Source organism: Haliaeetus leucocephalus, unplaced genomic scaffold (assembly GCF_000737465.1).
Source record: "Haliaeetus leucocephalus isolate CR32 unplaced genomic scaffold, Haliaeetus_leucocephalus-4.0 Scaffold135, whole genome shotgun sequence".
NCBI classification, from domain to species: domain Eukaryota; kingdom Metazoa; phylum Chordata; class Aves; order Accipitriformes; family Accipitridae; genus Haliaeetus; species Haliaeetus leucocephalus.
In genome coordinates this window covers 529,914-548,606 of record NW_010972571.1, presented here as the reverse complement: position 1 = coordinate 548,606, position 18,693 = coordinate 529,914, and the positions used below count along the sequence as shown (strand labels likewise).

The 18,693-nt window shown below is 34.9% G+C and overlaps 1 protein-coding gene across 4 annotated transcripts in view; it reads left to right on the top strand.

Annotated features, from left to right (window-relative positions):
• Positions 1–18,693, top strand: part of ANKRD28 (ankyrin repeat domain 28) — a 125,620-nt gene that overhangs the window by 88,344 nt on the left and 18,583 nt on the right. For all 4 annotated transcript variants that reach the window (XR_775533.1, XM_010585884.1, XM_010585883.1 and 1 more), the window contains exons 9-16: positions 5,873–5,951; positions 6,401–6,515; positions 6,940–7,022; positions 9,430–9,493; positions 10,800–10,868; positions 12,456–12,596; positions 17,336–17,447; positions 18,099–18,125. Coding sequence is in view for 3 of the 4 variants with exons in the window: in XM_010585884.1 (XP_010584186.1) it covers positions 5,873–5,951; positions 6,401–6,515; positions 6,940–7,022; positions 9,430–9,493; positions 10,800–10,868; positions 12,456–12,596; positions 17,336–17,447; positions 18,099–18,125 (690 nt within the window). In the remaining variant the exon portion in view is untranslated. The remainder of the gene's footprint in view (positions 1–5,872; positions 5,952–6,400; positions 6,516–6,939; positions 7,023–9,429; positions 9,494–10,799; positions 10,869–12,455; positions 12,597–17,335; positions 17,448–18,098; positions 18,126–18,693) is intronic.

Genomic DNA, 18,693 nt, shown 5'->3' with positions numbered 1-18,693 from the left:
AAACTTTGTGAGCAGAGTCAGTATATGTTTTACATCTCCATTTGGTCACAAGTCTTCGGCTGCAGAATATTCCTTAGAATCCAGTCTTAGTGCGGGTAGAATTTCTAATCCACCAAGCATAAAAACAAATTATAACCTATATCTTTTATTATCTTCTCAAGCGTGTAGGGTAAGGTCTTGAGATGTAAGAGAGAGATGTGAGACATCCTGTTTTCTATTAAGTTGATTTTTACTCTAGTAATGAAAAATTAACTGTGTTCAGAAATATTCAGTGGCAGTATCTGGTGTCTTGACAGGTTTCGGGCTGGGGGAAGTGGGAAATGGGTATGTGGAATCAAGAGTCCAAGTGTTCCTCTTACAAAATACCTAATTCCCTGTACTGTTGCCCACATGTGGTAGGAAGAGAATTATCTTTCCTTTTGTTTCTTAAAAATAAATAAATAAATCAATTCAACAGAGTTATGCCTGAATTTCAGCACAATCTAGATAAGAGGTGAATATTAGAATAGCTAGCATACCTGTTAAAAATCATGTGGTTTGTGGCTCCCTTCATGTAAGATATTCACACTGATTTTCAGCTAATTCTATAATACAATTTTATATCTATAGTTAGCACAAAATCTGTAGCCCACTGAAAATTTGGGAGTGATTTAAAAATAAGCTATTTGATATGGAAAAATCTTAGATGTATGTTACTGCTCACTTTTACATATACTTAAATGTGCAGCTCATTTAATGAAAATGTACTTAAACTCAGTTGTGGAAAAATTCATCACCAGAGTGCCCTGGAGAGGTAAGGAGCTCTGCTACAGGGTTTATTGTGAACTTGTCCTAAAATACATAGGTCATAGTCCATTTATTTTTGTTGCCAGCTTTCTGCTCTGCATAATGTCCCAGACTGGATATGACTGAGGGTTTAGCCTTACAGGGCTGACTTCCGTCCTACATTCTTGAAACATCATTTCTCAGTAATGTATGTTCTGTCATTAAAATAATCCCACAATGTTAAATATACTAATGATTATGTACGTATGTTACTTACACAAATAAGAACAAAAGAGAAACATAAATATTACTAAGCAAAGAATTACTGTTTTCCTATATGCTGGCTTGCAAGGGTTCGTGACTTTGTGCCTATTTGCGATGTAGAAGAAAGAAGTGGGGAGGGCTTCATTTCAGACAGATGTGCAGCAAGTAATGGTGATTGGGATTTTTTGGCTGTTTGTTTTCAAATACACCTTAATTGTAGGTTAGGAATGTAAATGAAAAACTTCCAACATTCTGTTAGGATAATTAAACACTGTTAAAGTTATAATCTTTATGTTTGAACTTAAAATAAGAATCTTTGTTTTACATACGGTGTACACTGTAGATACTGACTACATTTAGTCAGTTATAACACTAAGAAACCTTAGAAATTGTGCAAAGAATGGCTAATATTTTCAAAGTGACTGGCAAAGTTCCTGAATTCTTTGAAGTTTATAATGTGGGTGAACTTTTGTTTGGATGTGACTAAAGATGTTTTAACATTACAGAGAGGTATTGTTGCCTGCCTTCCCATTCCATTTTAAGTTATGGGATCCAAAGTATAGATTAGTTGGTTTATGTAACTTTAAAAAAAAAAAATCATGGATTTGGTATGGGTAAACCCAGGTTTTCTCTTAAGCTTACTCTGAGATGACAGAATCATTTTTTCTGAAACGTGATAGTGATGGGGCTAGGAAATGCAGCCTGAAGCATATCAGAGAGCTGAGAATTTCAGCTAAGTCTAAGAGCTTAGTAAAGATTTGGTTACTGAACTTAGCCTGCTTCAGAAGAAAATGTCTTCACAGTGGAAACGGTTAACATCTTTAGCTATAGGTTGGCTGTAATTTAAAATGTGTTAATTTAGTAATTATCAAAACTGTTAAGTGCAAAATTAAGCAAGTAGGGTTGTGTAGGGATTTTAAGCAATTACGGCTTGAAAACACCATTTATCCCATGTTAACACACAATGTGTCTCTGTTGTAATTCTGCTAATAGCATTTCTGTGGATTTATACCAGTATGACTGAATATGCACCTGAAGGTATGAACAGCCTTACTTTGTATATGAAAATTGACTGCTTGCACTGGTGAAAAGTGCAAGAACCGAGGCAAAAGAAAATAATTTCCAAGTCACCTTCTGCTTCCCTGGAAAGGCCTATAAGGATAAATCTTGGATTTAATCAGAAGAACAATCCCTAAGAAATAGCAAAGGGGAATTGAATTAGAATATGTTGTGTAGCTAAGAATAATTTGTAGAGTTAAAATGGGGATACTTTTAGAGTGTTCTAAGTATGTATTGAAACCAAGCCTCTTCAGTTTCTTAATACTGAGGCTGAAGTTTAAAGTAGTTCTTAAAATTGTGACAAGATTTATTTTTTCATCATAATTATATTGCTTGTGTAATCTGATTCAATAGTTCCCTCCCGTGTGCAACTCCTGTGTTTTTAGAGGTAACAGAGTGAGTATGGATGGTAATCTAAGTGCAGACTAGACAGTACTATTAGAGCACTCCTGCTGTGGATGACCTAGTGGGGAGAGCAAAGGGGAAACACTTCTACTCTTGATGGCAGATGGAGGGTCAGTGCTTGTGTGTATCTGTGGATGCTGGCCTCATCTCAAGAAGGGAATATGTAGCAAAAGATAATGGAACAGTAGAAATATGTTACATGCTTTTAATCACCTGTGTAGGCAGAGGACATCATTTCATACTTGTTTTTGTAGCCTTGTCAGTGTCCATATAGTACTGTAGAACAGTGAGTGAATCTTGCTAAGTATTGCTCATTACTGCAGCACGCTCTCCTTGCTATTCAGGATTTCCATGCATGGAAGAAGGCACTGAAATAAGTACATAATAGGACAGTATTAATTGTTTTATGGACCCCCTTGCTGCTTGAAATTTCAGTGACCGAAATAGAAAAAGTATTTTACTTCTGTTGGTGATACTAGAACATGAGGATTATTGCTTAGGGGAAAATTTCACTTGGAGGAATGCTGGGACATGATAGACCCACATTTTCCCTGACCCTCAGTAAAGCTCAGTAGTCTGAGTACAGTTAATGTCTGAGTAATCATTTGATAGAACACCTTGCGCTGTGTGTTAATTCCTTCTGCCCAATAGCAATTACTGTTCTTAGCAAATTTCATATGATCTTAAGTACTTTGTTTCCTCTAGCAATAGAGGAGATTCGGGTGATTTCTTTCCTATACCACACTTAACATTGAGTTTCAGTGAAGGCAACAAAAGTTACCATTAGCCCATAGCTATTCTGTCATGTGCTCTGATCCTATCTGATCTTGTAAAATCAGACAGCTGTAGTTAATATTTAGATAGAAGACCTTAAAGGCATAAAAAAAGGAAATTGAAGCACGAGGTTTGAAGATACCTCCTTATGCAGTCCAGCCTCCTGGCATCTCGGGAAACAGTTCTTTGCTCAATAAATAGAGCCTTGCTGTTTCATTGCTTAAAGAACTCTGGCTACTGGTTCTCATTCTATATATCCTTCCCTAGTGACAGTGTCTGAGAAGGGAATTCTGAATGTGATCCTGTACCTAGCAGTTCAGCTTCAACATGGAAATTATCACCTTCATTCAATTTTGTACCTGTTCTGTGTTTATATGTTGATAGACAACTGTGTGTTATGTTATTCCTGGGTTGCAAAGGAACCTGAGACTCTAAGACTGGACAGAGGCACTGTGGATAATCGAATCCATTGTCTTAGAAATCTACATTAAGTGCCTTTTTAAGTAAATTTGAGCAGAGTAAATGTAAAAATCCATTATTGATCGTACTGTGGTTTCTCATTTACAACTGGAAGATTATTTTGTAGCTTATTTTGATGTCCTTTCCAAGATCTTACTCAAGTTGTCTTGTGAGGGTTCTCACTTGACCACCGTGCTCCTTAGTTTCTAATACTGTCACCTTAAGTTATTCTTATGTCCTTGTAAGGTACTTTATTAATGTGCTCAGTGACACTTGGATTTACTTTTTTCTGCTCTATCTTCCTACTGTTCATTAGCCTTCCTTTGAGATACAGATTTAGCATATCTGAGCCAGTGAGATTGCAGGCTTCTTTATCTGAGCCCTTAAATTCTTCTGTCTGTTACTTCACTAATTTCCTTTCTTTCTCAAAGTTTCCCCTTTTAAAGTTTAGAATATTAGTTACCAAAGCAGCTTTTAGTCATTCACTCTAACAAAGCTTATTTTATGTGAAATTTATTTAAATTGATTGATTCTTCAGCTTAAAGAAGGAGAAAAGTGAGGGAAAGAGACAGCAGATGTGTAACAGTTGTTTTAAAGGAGGAGAATATTAATGGTTGGATAAACAGAGTAGAACTAAACTGTGGGGAGAAAGATGAAAGGTAAACATTAGAAGAAAATTCTCTTTGTAAGAAAATCAGAGCATAGAGAATGCTTGGGGAAGTTGTCACTTACGATGTGTTTATTTGGCCTTTTATTAAGGCCTCCAATGACAGAAGTAAATCGATTGTCCAATTCCTCAGGTGAATTTCAACCCCATGTTCTGTGTTTCTTTGTGTCTGCTATGGATATGTGGATGGGTCTTCTGGATTATTTGCAGTCAAAGATATCTGCTAGCTGAAACATCTGGAGATAACCTGGGTGTCATTATCAGGTGTTTTATTTCTTTCAGTCTAGGTCTGAGAAGACAATGTTTCCCATAATTGCATTGTTCTAGATGGTGTATCCTGCTCTGTGCAGTGACACAACTAAAAACTCCACATCCAACCCTAAAAAGGTCTCCAGCAGACTTTCAGTAACAGATGCATAGAAGCTTTGCCATTTGGTTCCAAAGGAAGAGTAAAGATGGGAAGACACTTTTGCACATGACAGCAGTTCGTGATATTTCAATACATATGTTCATATTGTATGTTCCCCCTACCATCTTTGTCTTTTTTAACTTTGTATTTTGTGAACATTTCATACTCTTCAAAGCTAACATTTAAAATTTAAAGATGTGGTACGCATGTGCATCCAAGAGTGCTTTTATTTTCTGAGTGTCATGTTTGCAATTTTTTGTGTGTATTTGTAGGAACTTTTTTCTGCAGTAGAGCTTTCCCATTACCTATGATAAAGTACAGGGAAGAAAAAAATCATTCTAAAGTAAAACAACAGAAAAAAAAAATGTTTTTTTAAGTGCATTGAGATTGTGCTATTAAAAATTGAAATTCCCTTATGCATTACTGTTGGCCTACTTGAAGGACATCTTTACTGGGTGAATGACTTAAGTGCACTTATTTGATATGTGTGTCAAATCTATAGTACCAATTATGGTTGAATAGTTTTACCTTAGGATTACTTGTGGTTTATGATAAATTGCTTACAAATATCATTTTACAGAAATTTCCATGAAACACATGAGCTTTTTAATGTGTTGTCTTCTAATATAATGTGTAAACCTCCATAGTAAATACAGCTACCTTCTTTCAAGAAACAAACAATTTAAAGAAGCACTGTTTTGTTTTAGACTTGGGTGGGGGAGGAGTTGAACATAGGCTTGTTGCTAAAGTTGTGTACTGTCATCATCCTCTGGAGAGTGATTATCCTAAAGGCATAACTGTGAGTGAGTGGGCATCACTGAGTTGTCACTCACAGCTGGAAGAGCTGTGATTAAGAGCAGCTCTTTTGAAAAGCTTGCCATGTCATGCTGACTTGTCACTGCCAGCATCTGTCTTGCAGAAGTGCATAGAAACAATGTAAAAGAGGGAGTAGAGGGGAGAGAAGAGAAAGTAAAAGAATGTCCTTTTTCTGTTGGGGTTGTTTTTTTTCAGTTCTCGTAGATTACTGTTACTGACCATAAGTAAACACTGGGGTTTTTTTTCTTTTCCAGAGTAAAGATGGGAAGACACCTTTGCACATGACAGCAATCCATGGTAGATTTTCAAGATCTCAAACCATCATTCAAAATGGTAAAAAGGGCAAGGGAGTAGTTATGTCATCAGCTTTCCAGTATTATGAATATTTTCCTCCTCTTATATTGGTAACAATGTACTGAATTTTTTTTCATATCCAGTACTAGTTCAGTTAATGGTGGAGTCTGGCATATCTGCTTTTAAAGTTTGATAAGTTATGTTGAAGAACTGTTTATTTTTTCAGAATGCAGGAAAATATGTTAATTTCTCTTCCATAACTTAGGTTGCAGAAAGTTTGTCCCATATGGTTACATAATAAAATGCTTCTCTCCATTTTGCTTATTATTAATACTAAATACCACTGAAAGCTGTATAGATTTTTAAAACCAAAGTAGTCATTCATGGACAATTATTGATGTTGCTTAAATTATCATCAGTGCTGTTTTTCTAACAAAGTATTTGTATGCCTACGTATATTCTTACTTAGTAATTACTTTTTATTACAGGAGCTGAAATAGACTGTGAAGATAAGAATGGAAATACTCCTTTGCACATAGCAGCTAGATATGGCCATGAGCTATTAATCAACACTCTGATTACGAGTGGTGCTGACACTGCAAAGTAGGTAACTTTATTGACATGAATGCAAGCTGAGAGAATTTAGAAATTTATTTATTAGATTAACAAGATTAGTATGATTTTTTTTAATACTGTCTTCAACTTGAAATAGGAAATACTTTGTGTATTATCCTGTACTGTACTTTTAAGTAGCTACTCAGTACATCACAATTTGTACAAAAAGAAAGAGAAATAGATTTTCTTCTAATGTATTTGAAGTAGAAGTGCTGAAAGTTTTAATAGGCTGTTGCACTGACTTAATGCATCCTGCTGGCTTGTAAGAAAGCATTTAATAGGTGAAGTTTTCCTATGGCTCAATATTCTAATGAGGTGGTTTGCTGAACCCACCATGCACTTTGCCACACAGTCATGTTTGTTTTATGTTAATTATAATGAAACTGTGATACCTGATTATGGTGTATCTTAGGCGGGGTATACATGGGATGTTTCCTCTCCATTTGGCAGCATTAAGTGGATTTTCAGACTGCTGCAGAAAGCTCCTCTCATCAGGTAGGATACTCTTTAAAAATCTTATGGCTGCTTTGTACTTCGTTTTTTTTATTCCATAGAATAGCTTTTAATTAAGTCTTAATTTAGTAATACATAAAAATCTTTATAGTTTACTAGTAGCCTGGGGCCAGTGCTTGTTTTTTTAATGAATAGTCTATAGTTAAAGTGAATGCAGACTTCTACAGAAGCAATTTAAAAAAAAAAAAAAAATCATCCAAATTGAAATAATACATCTATAACTTTTTAAATGTTGTGGTTTTGCATTTTAAGTTGGCCATAGATGTGGGATGACTGTTTCAGACCATAATGCGACTTCAAGGAGAAAGACTACTGTTGTCTTAAATGACTTTATGGAGCATCCTCCATTTCCCTTCCATGGTGTCTTTAGCTTAATACAGATCAGTCTATTCCTATCTTTTCCTTTAGTGGGTATCTAATAGCTCTGAAGACTCTGTGGGCTGCTACATTAAGAAACTGTTGCATTAGTGGTTTATTGTTAATTAAATGCAACGCAAACTGCACTCTGCTTTCATTGTTTGATTCCTTCCTGAAGTTGCAGAGGGTTGTAAGGTTATTACTTCCCTTGTTGTCCATAGTCTGCTCTGGTGTAAATTCTGAGCTCTTTGAACCATTGCATTTCTGAAAAAGATCTGTCTGGAGGATTGTGGAAGCTTCAGGAACAGAAGAAGAATATAAACTAAATGGTTCTACATTAATCTGAAGGCACTTCATGTTTTTTGAAAAAAGAAAAGTGGGGAGCAGAGGGTTGCGGAAAAGGAAGAGTCAGAAGTTGCTTATCTAGCTTTATATTGTCTGCTGGGGAAGCCTGGGAGAAGAACTAAAGGAGTATAACTAAAACTACCACTGATAAGGCTTTTTATTTCACTGTCCTTCATGGACAAGCTTGCAAGGATTCACTCCAGGAAAGAACTATCCTCTAGTTAACTATATTTCCATTGGATGCATTCAAAATGAGGAATATTCTGGCGCTTTTTCCTTTTTCCACATGGTGCTGTGCTGGCTCTGCCCTTACTGGAGATTCAGTATGGCAAGGGAATCCCTGCAGAAGACTTGCAAGTGGTTTCTGTGACTTGTACATGAGTTGAGCAAACTTGGATATAAATCTAGCCTAGAGCAGATAAGGACTCAAAGAGTACGTACAGCCTTCGGACTGGAAAGACTAGATACTGCTAACAGTTTACTAATACATGCTCTTGGTGCAGGGATTGGTATCTGCAGATTATGTGCCCTTTTGGTTTTGGGAGGAGGAGTCTCATTTATGTAAATAAGAATCTCTGATTTTTAAATTCATTAATATTCATGTGCAGACCTTAAAAAAAAAAAAAATCAATCTGCCTTTTCCCTGTACTGAATGACACTTAAGTAGTTTGTGGTGTTAGACAAGCAACCTAGGGATGTGGAAAGGCATCAAAGACTACTTTTCAAATCAGATTGGTAAACTATCTTAAATTGTTTGCTATATATCACTGCCTATTGAAATGGGAGGAGAACGTAGTGGCTCATACAAATGCTATGTTTTGGGGGATATGGAGTAGGAAAACAGTCTTGAATAGTAGTACTCATGAATAAAACATCCTGTGTTGTTCACTATTTGTCATTGTTGAACAATTCTTAAAAGGAAAAAAAAGAAAAAAAAATTGCATTCCCAAACAAAAGTACCAAAACAAGAGCAAGACTCTTAGGACAATATAGTAGTTTTCTCAAACCAAAAATGTAGCTTTGAAACCTGATTTAAATAGTAATCTTCATGTCAAAGTATATGGTTAGATATGGAATTGCACAGTTACAGTTTGTGATCTCAAATATGAAGTTCCATAGTTCATACATTTGGGGAAGATAAAACTACAATGTTCTCTAAAGGACTCCTCTGTAAATAATTGCTATTTGCAGCCTTCACTCCAGCTTAACAAAGTTCTTTCTCTGGGACTAAAGAGCTAAACTCCAGGATGAAATATAAGTAGCTTCTGGGTTTAGTAATGCTGACATCCCCCTCTTTATTTAAAAAGAAAAATAAAAAAGAAAAATCTCTGCGTAACACTGATAAATTCTAGCATACTTTAAAATTTTCCTATTACCTTCATATATTTTATATTCAATACTAAATTACGCAGAAAAATTAGCAGACAAATAGGATAGGAAAGAATATAGCCTCTTGCCTCAGTGCAGCTAATTGTCTTTTACCTTATGCCTTTCAGTTTTACTTGAACGCCTGTTTTTCAAAATATTACGAATAGCAATGATGTGTTTCAAATGAAGTAAATTTTCAGTGCTTAAGTGCTTTTTTGCAAATAGCTGTTAAGTTTGCTTAGCAAGCATTTCTCTTAAGAGTACATGAGAGCAGTTTTGTGAAAGGCGGTGTTACATAATGATTTTAATTGATTTATAGGTTTTGACATTGACACACCAGATGACTTTGGCAGGACTTGTCTTCATGCAGCTGCAGCTGGAGGGTATGTAAAAAAACATTCATGCTTTCATATTTAGTGTTCTTTTTTCAATTGCTGATCATTACTGTTCTTCATTATTTCCTTTCTGTGCTTTGCCTGCCCTCTCCCCTTGGAATTTATGTAAACGTTAAAATAATTTCAAGATGGATTCTATCTACAAACAATAAAAATAAATTAAATATTCAGCTCAATAAGTAATTATTGGAGTACAGTGTCCAAGTATCATCAGCCTTACCTTAGGTTTATGCTTGGGGATGAACTGAATTTTATTTTAAATTCCCATGGATGATGATGTTTTTAGAATTTACAGCATTCAAAGATGGCATGCCCAGCTAAGATCACTGTAGGACATGAGGTGGAGAACAGCAACTTTGGGAAATATGTTTTTACCATATCCATAAGGAAAAGATCAATCTAACTAAATTAAAAGCCATAATTAGATTCCAGAGTTTAGGTGGATGAAGTAGTCAGAACTACTTGCTCATCACTTAAGTTGTGATCCATATTGATTATTGTTATTGTATTGTAGGTTTTCTATAGCAGCTACTCAAAATTGCCTGGAAGAATTGGGTAATAAATTTCATGATACACTTTGTGGGACACAAGAACTCCATGATATTGATATTTTCATTTTTCTGTTTCAATGTTGTTTAAGTAATACCGTTAAGTAATCATTCTAAGTCAAAGGATACTTGATAGATACATCCTTGTTGCAAATGATTAAGGTTAAAATGCTATCTTTTCATATAAAAACACATAATTTGTGACACATTCCCTCATTCATCTCCAGTTTAGGAAAGTTACTAAGATAGTGTTTGAACCATAAGCAGTATTGTACATCTATTATAATGATCATGCTCTATTGAAAATTAATTACACTAAAAAGTAGAATATTTATGTTGCAACTTACATTTGGCCTTTAAAAATATACATTAAAAACTTGCCTCTGTGCTGGAATCCTGGTAGCAAAAAGCATGTGACATGCAGGTGTTTTTGTTTGTTTGCTTTAAAGAATTGAAATTTCTATTAAAGTAGGTTAATGTTTATGTGCTTTTATGCATGCCAATTGATATCAATAAAATTTCCATATATGGACTTGAACTAATTTGAATTCTTTCCTGGTTTGGTCCTGCAGTTATGAAATTTATTTTACATATAAAAATATACTTATCAAACTTGTCATATGATAGTTCAGTTCAATTAAAAATAATGTATGAGATGTATATATGTAGCAGCTCTGATATTTGCAGAGGCCAATATTGAGGAAATAAAATTTGCAATCACAAGTAATATTGCATTAATTTAATAGGAATTTGGAGTGCCTAAATCTTCTGCTAAACACTGGTGCAGACTTCAACAAAAAGGACAGATTTGGGAGGTAAGACATTCTAGATTTGTATATTGTAAAGGGCTGTTAAAGGTATTACAGAAGTAGCATATTGCTATGTGCTCAAGTCTGTGTGTTCCAGTTCAACTGTTTTTTAAGATAAGATGTCTGTAATAAACTATGTTTTGGCATATGTTATCAAAAGTTACAAACATGCTTTGTTTATTGTGTTTTGTTAAGTAGGTGTTTAGTCTTGTTTTTAAAGACTGAGTTCCATATTCAAATGTAATTTTTACAAGCCTTTTTTGCTTATAACGTGGATCTAATGAGTTTAAATTGCTCTCATCCAAGGACATTAGTGGTGTTTTCGAAATAATGTATGTCAAACCTATAAATCTGTTGCTATTTCTAAGCTTATTTTTAATTTAAAAATCCTTTGTTTTTTTAACTGCTTCACTTTTTTCCTTTCATTATATCCAGCCCTTTCTGTTTCCTAGTTTGTGCTCCGAACTCTTTTGGAATGACTTTAATTTCTATTTTTAGTATAGGATTATTTAAGTTTAGATGGCATGATCAGTACTTGTGTAAAATTTCACATCACATCATGGAAAATATGATTTTCAGGATGTGAATGGCAGGAGTAGGACTTGAGGAGAATGTTATGGATCCAAAGTTGTATTTTGCTTTAAATTTCACTTCCATTCTTTTCTGAGAAAGGAACAACTATCTGTCATAACTTTTGCCATTGAAAGTTGGGGGGGGGTGTCATTTTGGTTTGGTTTTGGTTTAATGTGCATGTTATATAGAGCAATTATTTCAGGAGAGGGAAAAGATTAAAATAGTTAAATATTGAGAGAAATGGGAAAAAGTAATTTTAAGGGAGAGGGAAGAGGTAGGACACACTAAAGTGCCTGACTGTCTCCTCAAAATTGAGATATTTATAGTAGCGATCTTTTTTTAAAAATAGAAAATGGAATTCTGAGTCATCTTGCTGCTTTTGAAATTTTATCCAAACTGGTTTATTTAGAGAATTGTTTATGTATTTGAAGCTGGAATAAGTTTCCCCTGAGATTATACATCAGTACTAATATTTCACCATTTTATTATAAGAAGACAAGGTATATTTTTAAAACTTTTTTTAACAATACCTCTGCTATGTTAGTATAAGTAAAAATAAATAAATAATGTTTGCCTCTCTTAGACAAAGTTCTGATGTCGAAAACATCTACTTGTTAATTGTTGTATTTTATTTTGACCGTGTTTAGTTGCTATGCAGTTCTTAGTTTTGTCTGTATTTTTCCATGTGGCTTGAAGTTACTTAACTAAAAATATTTCTATTGTAAACTTGATTTTCCTCTGTATGTTTACACAAGAAAATTCATATAAAGCTTCCCTTAATACAAAGTTTGTGCATATTTTGGCTGGCAAATAGACCCCCTAGATATTGTTCTGCATTATTAAATGGCCCCTAGAAAATGGCCTCATTTTTTAATATCGTAATGATGCATTCTTCACCACAAATACTTGTTAAAAAATGTAAGGAGGATTTAAGTTTCATTTTATTTTGCTTTTTCTGTCTCTATAGTATTATTTTGCTGTTATTTACCATTGTACTTTTTATTTAAATGTGTACTAAAGAACTCCACTCCATTATGCTGCTGCCAATTGTAATTATCAGTGCCTGTTTGCCCTTGTGGGATCTGGAGCTAGTGTGAATGACCTTGATGAGAGGGGTTGTACACCTCTGCACTATGCAGCTGCATCAGACACAGATGGAAAGTAAGTGGAATGCTTTGTACTAAAGCTTTTCTCCTTAGAAACATTTGAGCTGTGACTTTCGTGTATGTTCTGCCTTCAGATTTGCCAAATGCATTTTTTATATTTTTAAAAATTAAACTTGACAGTGGATTGTTCATTGTATATAAATTATTTTATGTAACAAATATTTCTGAGAAAAATGAACAATAGTAAAATGTATTGTAATTTTTTGGTTACGTCTTAAAATGCGGATGTCCTAATTCAGGAATTCATTGGGAATAAAGTTTTTAATCCCACCTGCTGTGTAGTGGTTGAGTAAATATTGTTTGTGGGAGTTACTATGACAGTTGTGAGCAGTAGGGTCATTTTGCTTTAAAATCAAATTCTCATGAAGGATGCTGTGTTTTATGAAGGGTTCTTAATGTTGCCCCAAAATCTGTGTAGTCAGAAATACAGTGTAAAACTAGACTGTGAGTTACAGTAGGCCTACATAAGGATAGAAATTAACTTGACATATCAGTATAAGATGCCTTATTATTTGGTGTTTGATTAAACTATTCATGTTTGGTATTACAACTGTATGTCCTGTTAGTGTAGATTTTTTACACTTCTATTAATGAAATACATCCAGAAGCTTTCAGGCATCCACAAATGCCTCTTGCGTGTGTTTATTTTGTAACTAATGGTTATATTTAACATAGTTATTAATGACGTAAATGCTTACATGCAAAGCTTATATAAGGAGCACAGAATTGATGAGGCTAGTTAAGCTCCAGACGTTGTACTCTCCCCAAGTCTCCTCAAAATATACCACTTGCATGTTCACACACTCACATACACAGGTCAAAACAAGCTGGTGTGCAGCATGGCATTTCAAGTGCATAGGGTGACACCTTCACTGGAAAAGAGTGCTGCTTAGTGCTGTATCATCTTGTTTTAATATAGCACTTTTTAAAAGGTGAGGTAGTAATAGGAATGAGGTGGCATATAACTTACAGATTGGGTTTTGAGGGATAAATAAAGAATACTTTCATGGTGTCCTGGTTTTGGCTGGGATAGAGTTAATTTTCTTCCTAGTAGCTGGTATAGTGTTATGTCTTGGATTCAGTATGAGAAGAATGTTGAGAACACACTGATGTTTTCAGTTGTTGCTAAGTTCTCTTTAGACTAAGTCAAGGATTCTTCAGCTGCTGATGCCCAGCCAGCAAGAAGGCTGGAGGGGCACAAGAAGGTGGGAGGGGACACAGCCAGGGCAGCTGACCCAAACTGGCCAAAGGGGTATTCCATAGCATGTGATGGCATGCCCAGTATATAAACTGGGGGGAGTGGGCAGGGGGGTGCGGATCGATGTTTGAAAACTAACTGGGCACTGGTCGGCGAGTGGTGAGCAGTTGCATTGTGCATCACTTGTTTTGTATATTCCAATCCTTTTATTCTCATTGTCATTTTATTATTGTTATTATTATCATTATTAGTTTCTTCCTTTCTGTTTTATTAAACTGTTCTTATCTCAACCCACGAGTTCTACCTTTTTCCTTTGGATTCTCTCCCCCATCCCATTGTGGGGGAGTGAGTGAGTGGCTGCGTGGTGCTTAGTCTCTGGCTGGGGTTAAACCACAACACATGGCCATTTAACTAATATTTAAAGTACATGCCTTTTTTATGTAAAGCCAAATTTAAAAATGAAATTCTCTGCTGCTTTTTAGATATACTTTTAATTCCTTCTGGAGTTTGTTGAGATAATTTTACTTTAATTGCCCTCTTATGAGTTGAGCTAGGATTAATTTTAGCTTCACAGTTGCTCTGAAAACCTCCAGACTATAATGGTTCTTCAGATGACACCATTTTGCCATCTGTCTTATAAAAGGCACAAGCGAGAATGATGGCAATACTGCAGAGCTTTGGGAGATAACTCAAAGAATTGTCTCTGGAACCCACGCAATACTGCCCTTCTGATTAACAGTTGGCTCTCTGGAAGAGGCTGCAGAGCAGTATGGCCTGAGGAGAAGCTTTTTATATTGATGCAGCAAGATGATTAGTAACAGCTGGAAAACCAGTACTGCTCAGCTCATGTTCAAAATAGGAATGAAGCTAAAAATGGTTACTGAGTTGGAATATAAAGCCTGGGAAAAAAATGTAAGGAAATTATCTATATAGAATTCCAAAGATCTTTATGTGCATTTTTACAGTCTTTGTTCAGACATCTTTAAAGACAGATTTTAGGGACAAGGATGTTTTTGTTGAAAATTATTTTCCGGTTTGTTCCTGTTTGGAAGTGTTTCTTTTGTATCTTTAACACATGCTTCTGATCTGGAACAAACACCAGTAAGTGTCATTTTGACAAGACTAGAGAGAGAAACATGATCGCAGAATGAGATAAACTAAACAGTATCTTAGGGGAGTTAAAACCATGCTTTTTCTATGTTAGAATTATTTAATAGACAGTACACCAATAAATAAATGGGAAATAAATTTAACTTCTCTGGGCTTTCAGAAAGGTTGATTAATCTCCTTTTAAAGAGGCCTGTTGAGGACAGTTAGGTATACAAAAGATGCAAAGTTAACCTCTTTCCTGGATGAGAAGAAACAGCAAAAACAATTATCTCTTTTGTATTGGAAAGAATGGTTGCTTCCTGCAGTGTATTTAGTGTATTGTGGTTTTTGTGAGCACACAAATACAGAAAGTACACAAGTATAGAAATTTAGATAGCCGAGGCCAGTGTTGTTTAACATTTATTAATGAGTCATGAGTGTTAATACAAAATCATTGATTAAAATTAACAAAGAAAGTTAGACAATTGGACAAATAAATTGTAGGGACAGTAATTCTCACTCGATGGGACAAATTGACTTGTCTTTGAATTCTCAAAAATCTCATCCCATTTCAATTCAAATAAAAACATGCAAGCATGGTTGCCATTAATTAAGGCATTTGTTTACTGGGCAAATAAAACCCAAATTAGTTGGTTAAAAACACAGATATACTTTACAGATAGCTTTTTATTAGGTACCCTGAACTTATAACAAGTTACTTACATCTTGTCTTTAAAACTGGAGAATTTTTACCTTTTTCACTACCTAAGTCCTTTACCCCTTTATGTTGGGCATAAAATGATGAGAGTACACCTTGGTATCACTCCTGTTCTTCTCAACTTTGTAATGAGATAGAGTACTTTGTAATTAGATACTTCCTTGTTCATAGTTTTTCCTGCAGCTTTTTGTCCCTTTCATCTTCACTCACCTGGTTCGCTAACGTTCAACCTTTGTCTGGAAAAGCAAATGTCAGATCTTCACTCCAGCAAATTGCTGTTGTTGCACATGAGGTTATCAGCCCCCTGACCCAGAACAGCTGTCTTACTCATGTTGAAATGTGTTTCCATTTCATCACAGCTGGTACTGGATCTCATTCAGATGATGAACTTGCACTGTTCCATGTGCTCACTCCAGGCCCTCCCTTGAAAGAACTTGGGAAGAGTTCTGATGTTGCAGGGTCATTCTGTCTTCCCTCAGGAGATGGCTGCTTTTGTCAGATTTCTCCAAGGCTTGAGTGTTCTCCAGGGTTTTGAATGATCAAGTTTCTACTCTTAACGGCACTGATGAGAAGTCATGTTACGATTCTTGCCTCTCAGATCTAAACCTGACATATCCTACTGCAAGTTTTTCACATGACATCACAGTATAGCCATATCGTAAAACAAGCGTTTACATTTCCTTCAACTTTCTACCAAACAATTTTCCATGAGATAGATGGGAACTAAACCCCTTATATTGTCAGTGTATCCAACTGATCTGTTTGTCACTACTGATAATGGCAATCTGTGAGACCTTTAGATAAACTGTGCTAAGGAAGGAAGATTCCAGGCTGGATTTGACAAGATAATGTATTTTTTAGCTTCCCATGCATTTTATTTAACTGGTAAAGAAGTAGTATTTCATAATCCCAGAGAGAAGAGATGGTGACCTGTTGTTCACTTCAGGAAGCCAAATGGCTTCACCAGCTAGTTTAAGGTCATGATGGTGACTTTGCAAAATGTTGCTGAAATGATAGACATCATAGAGTTATGAATAAGTAGGGTTATTGGTTGGAATTGTTTAGTGTGCATGCATAGAGTCTCTTTAAAACAGAAAAACAGGGAGAGGGAGCTGACTTTAAGACCTATTTTTCATCCTCCTGGCTGAGTGTCTGTGGTTGAAACTGCTGATCATGTTCTGCCTTATAACTTTGTATAATGAAAGTAAGGAATGGTAGAATAGAAGTATGCCAACAACTGAGTGTGTTTACTATACAAATAAATCAGTTAGTGTCTGGTAGTGGAAATGTATGTGTGTGAGACTCTTGGATAGATACCATGAAGAACTCAGCTATTGGTTCTCTTCCTTCTGTATTAAGTACAGAAGAATGTACTGATACAGAAAAACATACAAAAATAGTAATCATTTATATTAACAAAGGTAACTGCAATTGTATTAGCTAGGAGGAAAATAGCTGTGAAATCCCAGTTTTAACCAAGTCAGATAATTCAGAGGATGCAGGATGTCTGCAGAGAAGTATTCTTTCAGATTTTGGAAGCGTTGTGATTGACCTTAACATTTGGTGTGTAATGAGTTAGGTGTTCTCTAGTCCTAGCCAATATTGTACATTAAGTCAGTGTTCCTGTGTCCTGTATTCTATTTTCCAATTGAATTGGAACAATTTATCACTTAACATAACGTTGAAATTCAACATGTAGATATATGGTTATGTATGTCAATTTAAATAGGTGCCTGGAATACTTGCTAAGAAACGACGCCAATCCGGGGATCCGAGACAAACAAGGATACAATGCAGTTCATTATTCAGCTGCTTATGGTCATCGCTTATGTCTTGAATTGGTAAGAAAATGTATCATAGATGAATGCTGTAACAGCTGCTGTTAAAGAGTATGATGCAGGGGCTAGGGTATTTGTCTACCTTGATTCTTTGTCTGTAAGCTAGGACAATAGTGTTTTTCAGCCCCTGTGAGGATGAGTGTCTAAGTACTTGGTACTCACATTTAAAAAATTAATTTTAAAATAGGGGCAAGGTGAGGAGCTAAGATGCTAGATACCGGCTTAAAAAGGTAATACATTCTGAGATTAAGAGGTAACTGGTTGAGGATGTGGGATATTAGTTTAGTTTTGTTTCTCAACTTAGAATACACTGTTAAATTTTTTCCTGATGGCTGAAATAAAATAACCATAGGTTATCCCACCGAGAAGTGTTAAGAAATTTCACAAACGTCATCTGAAGGAGCAAATTAAAATGTAGGGAAAACCTGTAAAGTAAGTGTGCCTTTTAAAATAGTTCACATATTTACAGTAACATAATAGAATTTTAGATAATAAAGCCTCAGGTAGTTTTTCTTTAATCCATTTGCAAAAATGTGTATGTTATTTGATATGATAATTTTATCTTCTCTGTGTTATGCAACTTAGTATTTTTGTACAAATTACTTTTATATTCAGATGTATTTAAACATGAATTCTGAATGTTTTTAATTGCAGATTGCAAGCGAAACGCCTCTAGATGTTGTAAGTGTGTATTATTTCTCACTGTTAAAGTAGTACTGTACAGCAAAAGGGAACATGTAATTTTAAAAATACTGCTTATTTTAAGACTTATTCAACCATTTCTTCAATGCATAGATGTATTATTTAATTTCAATTACAATTTAGATTTAATTGCAATTCAGTATTTTAAAATAGTAAATTATTTTTTAAGCTTTTTTTTTACTTAAACATTCATATGACCATGTTATGAAAGTGTGATAATGAAAACTTAGTGATCTTGACTGTATTTGGTGATCTTCAAACACTTAGATTTTTTTTAATTCTACTAGTGTGCTAAATTAAATATGGTCTTGAAAAAGATCCAGAATTAAAACTTTAAAACACATCTGAAAGTAACAAATAGAAATGTATATACATAGTTATTTTAATCCTATTTTATAACACTTGGCCCTTTTTGGGGTCCATTTCTTCTCTGTGGGAAATGTTTTTCTGTTCTGAGAAATCAGTCCTGCCTTCTGGCTTTTCATATTGTTTTCTTGCTGACTTTTCACCTACTCTGAATGCTTACTTGTTTGTTTGGGTTGGGGGC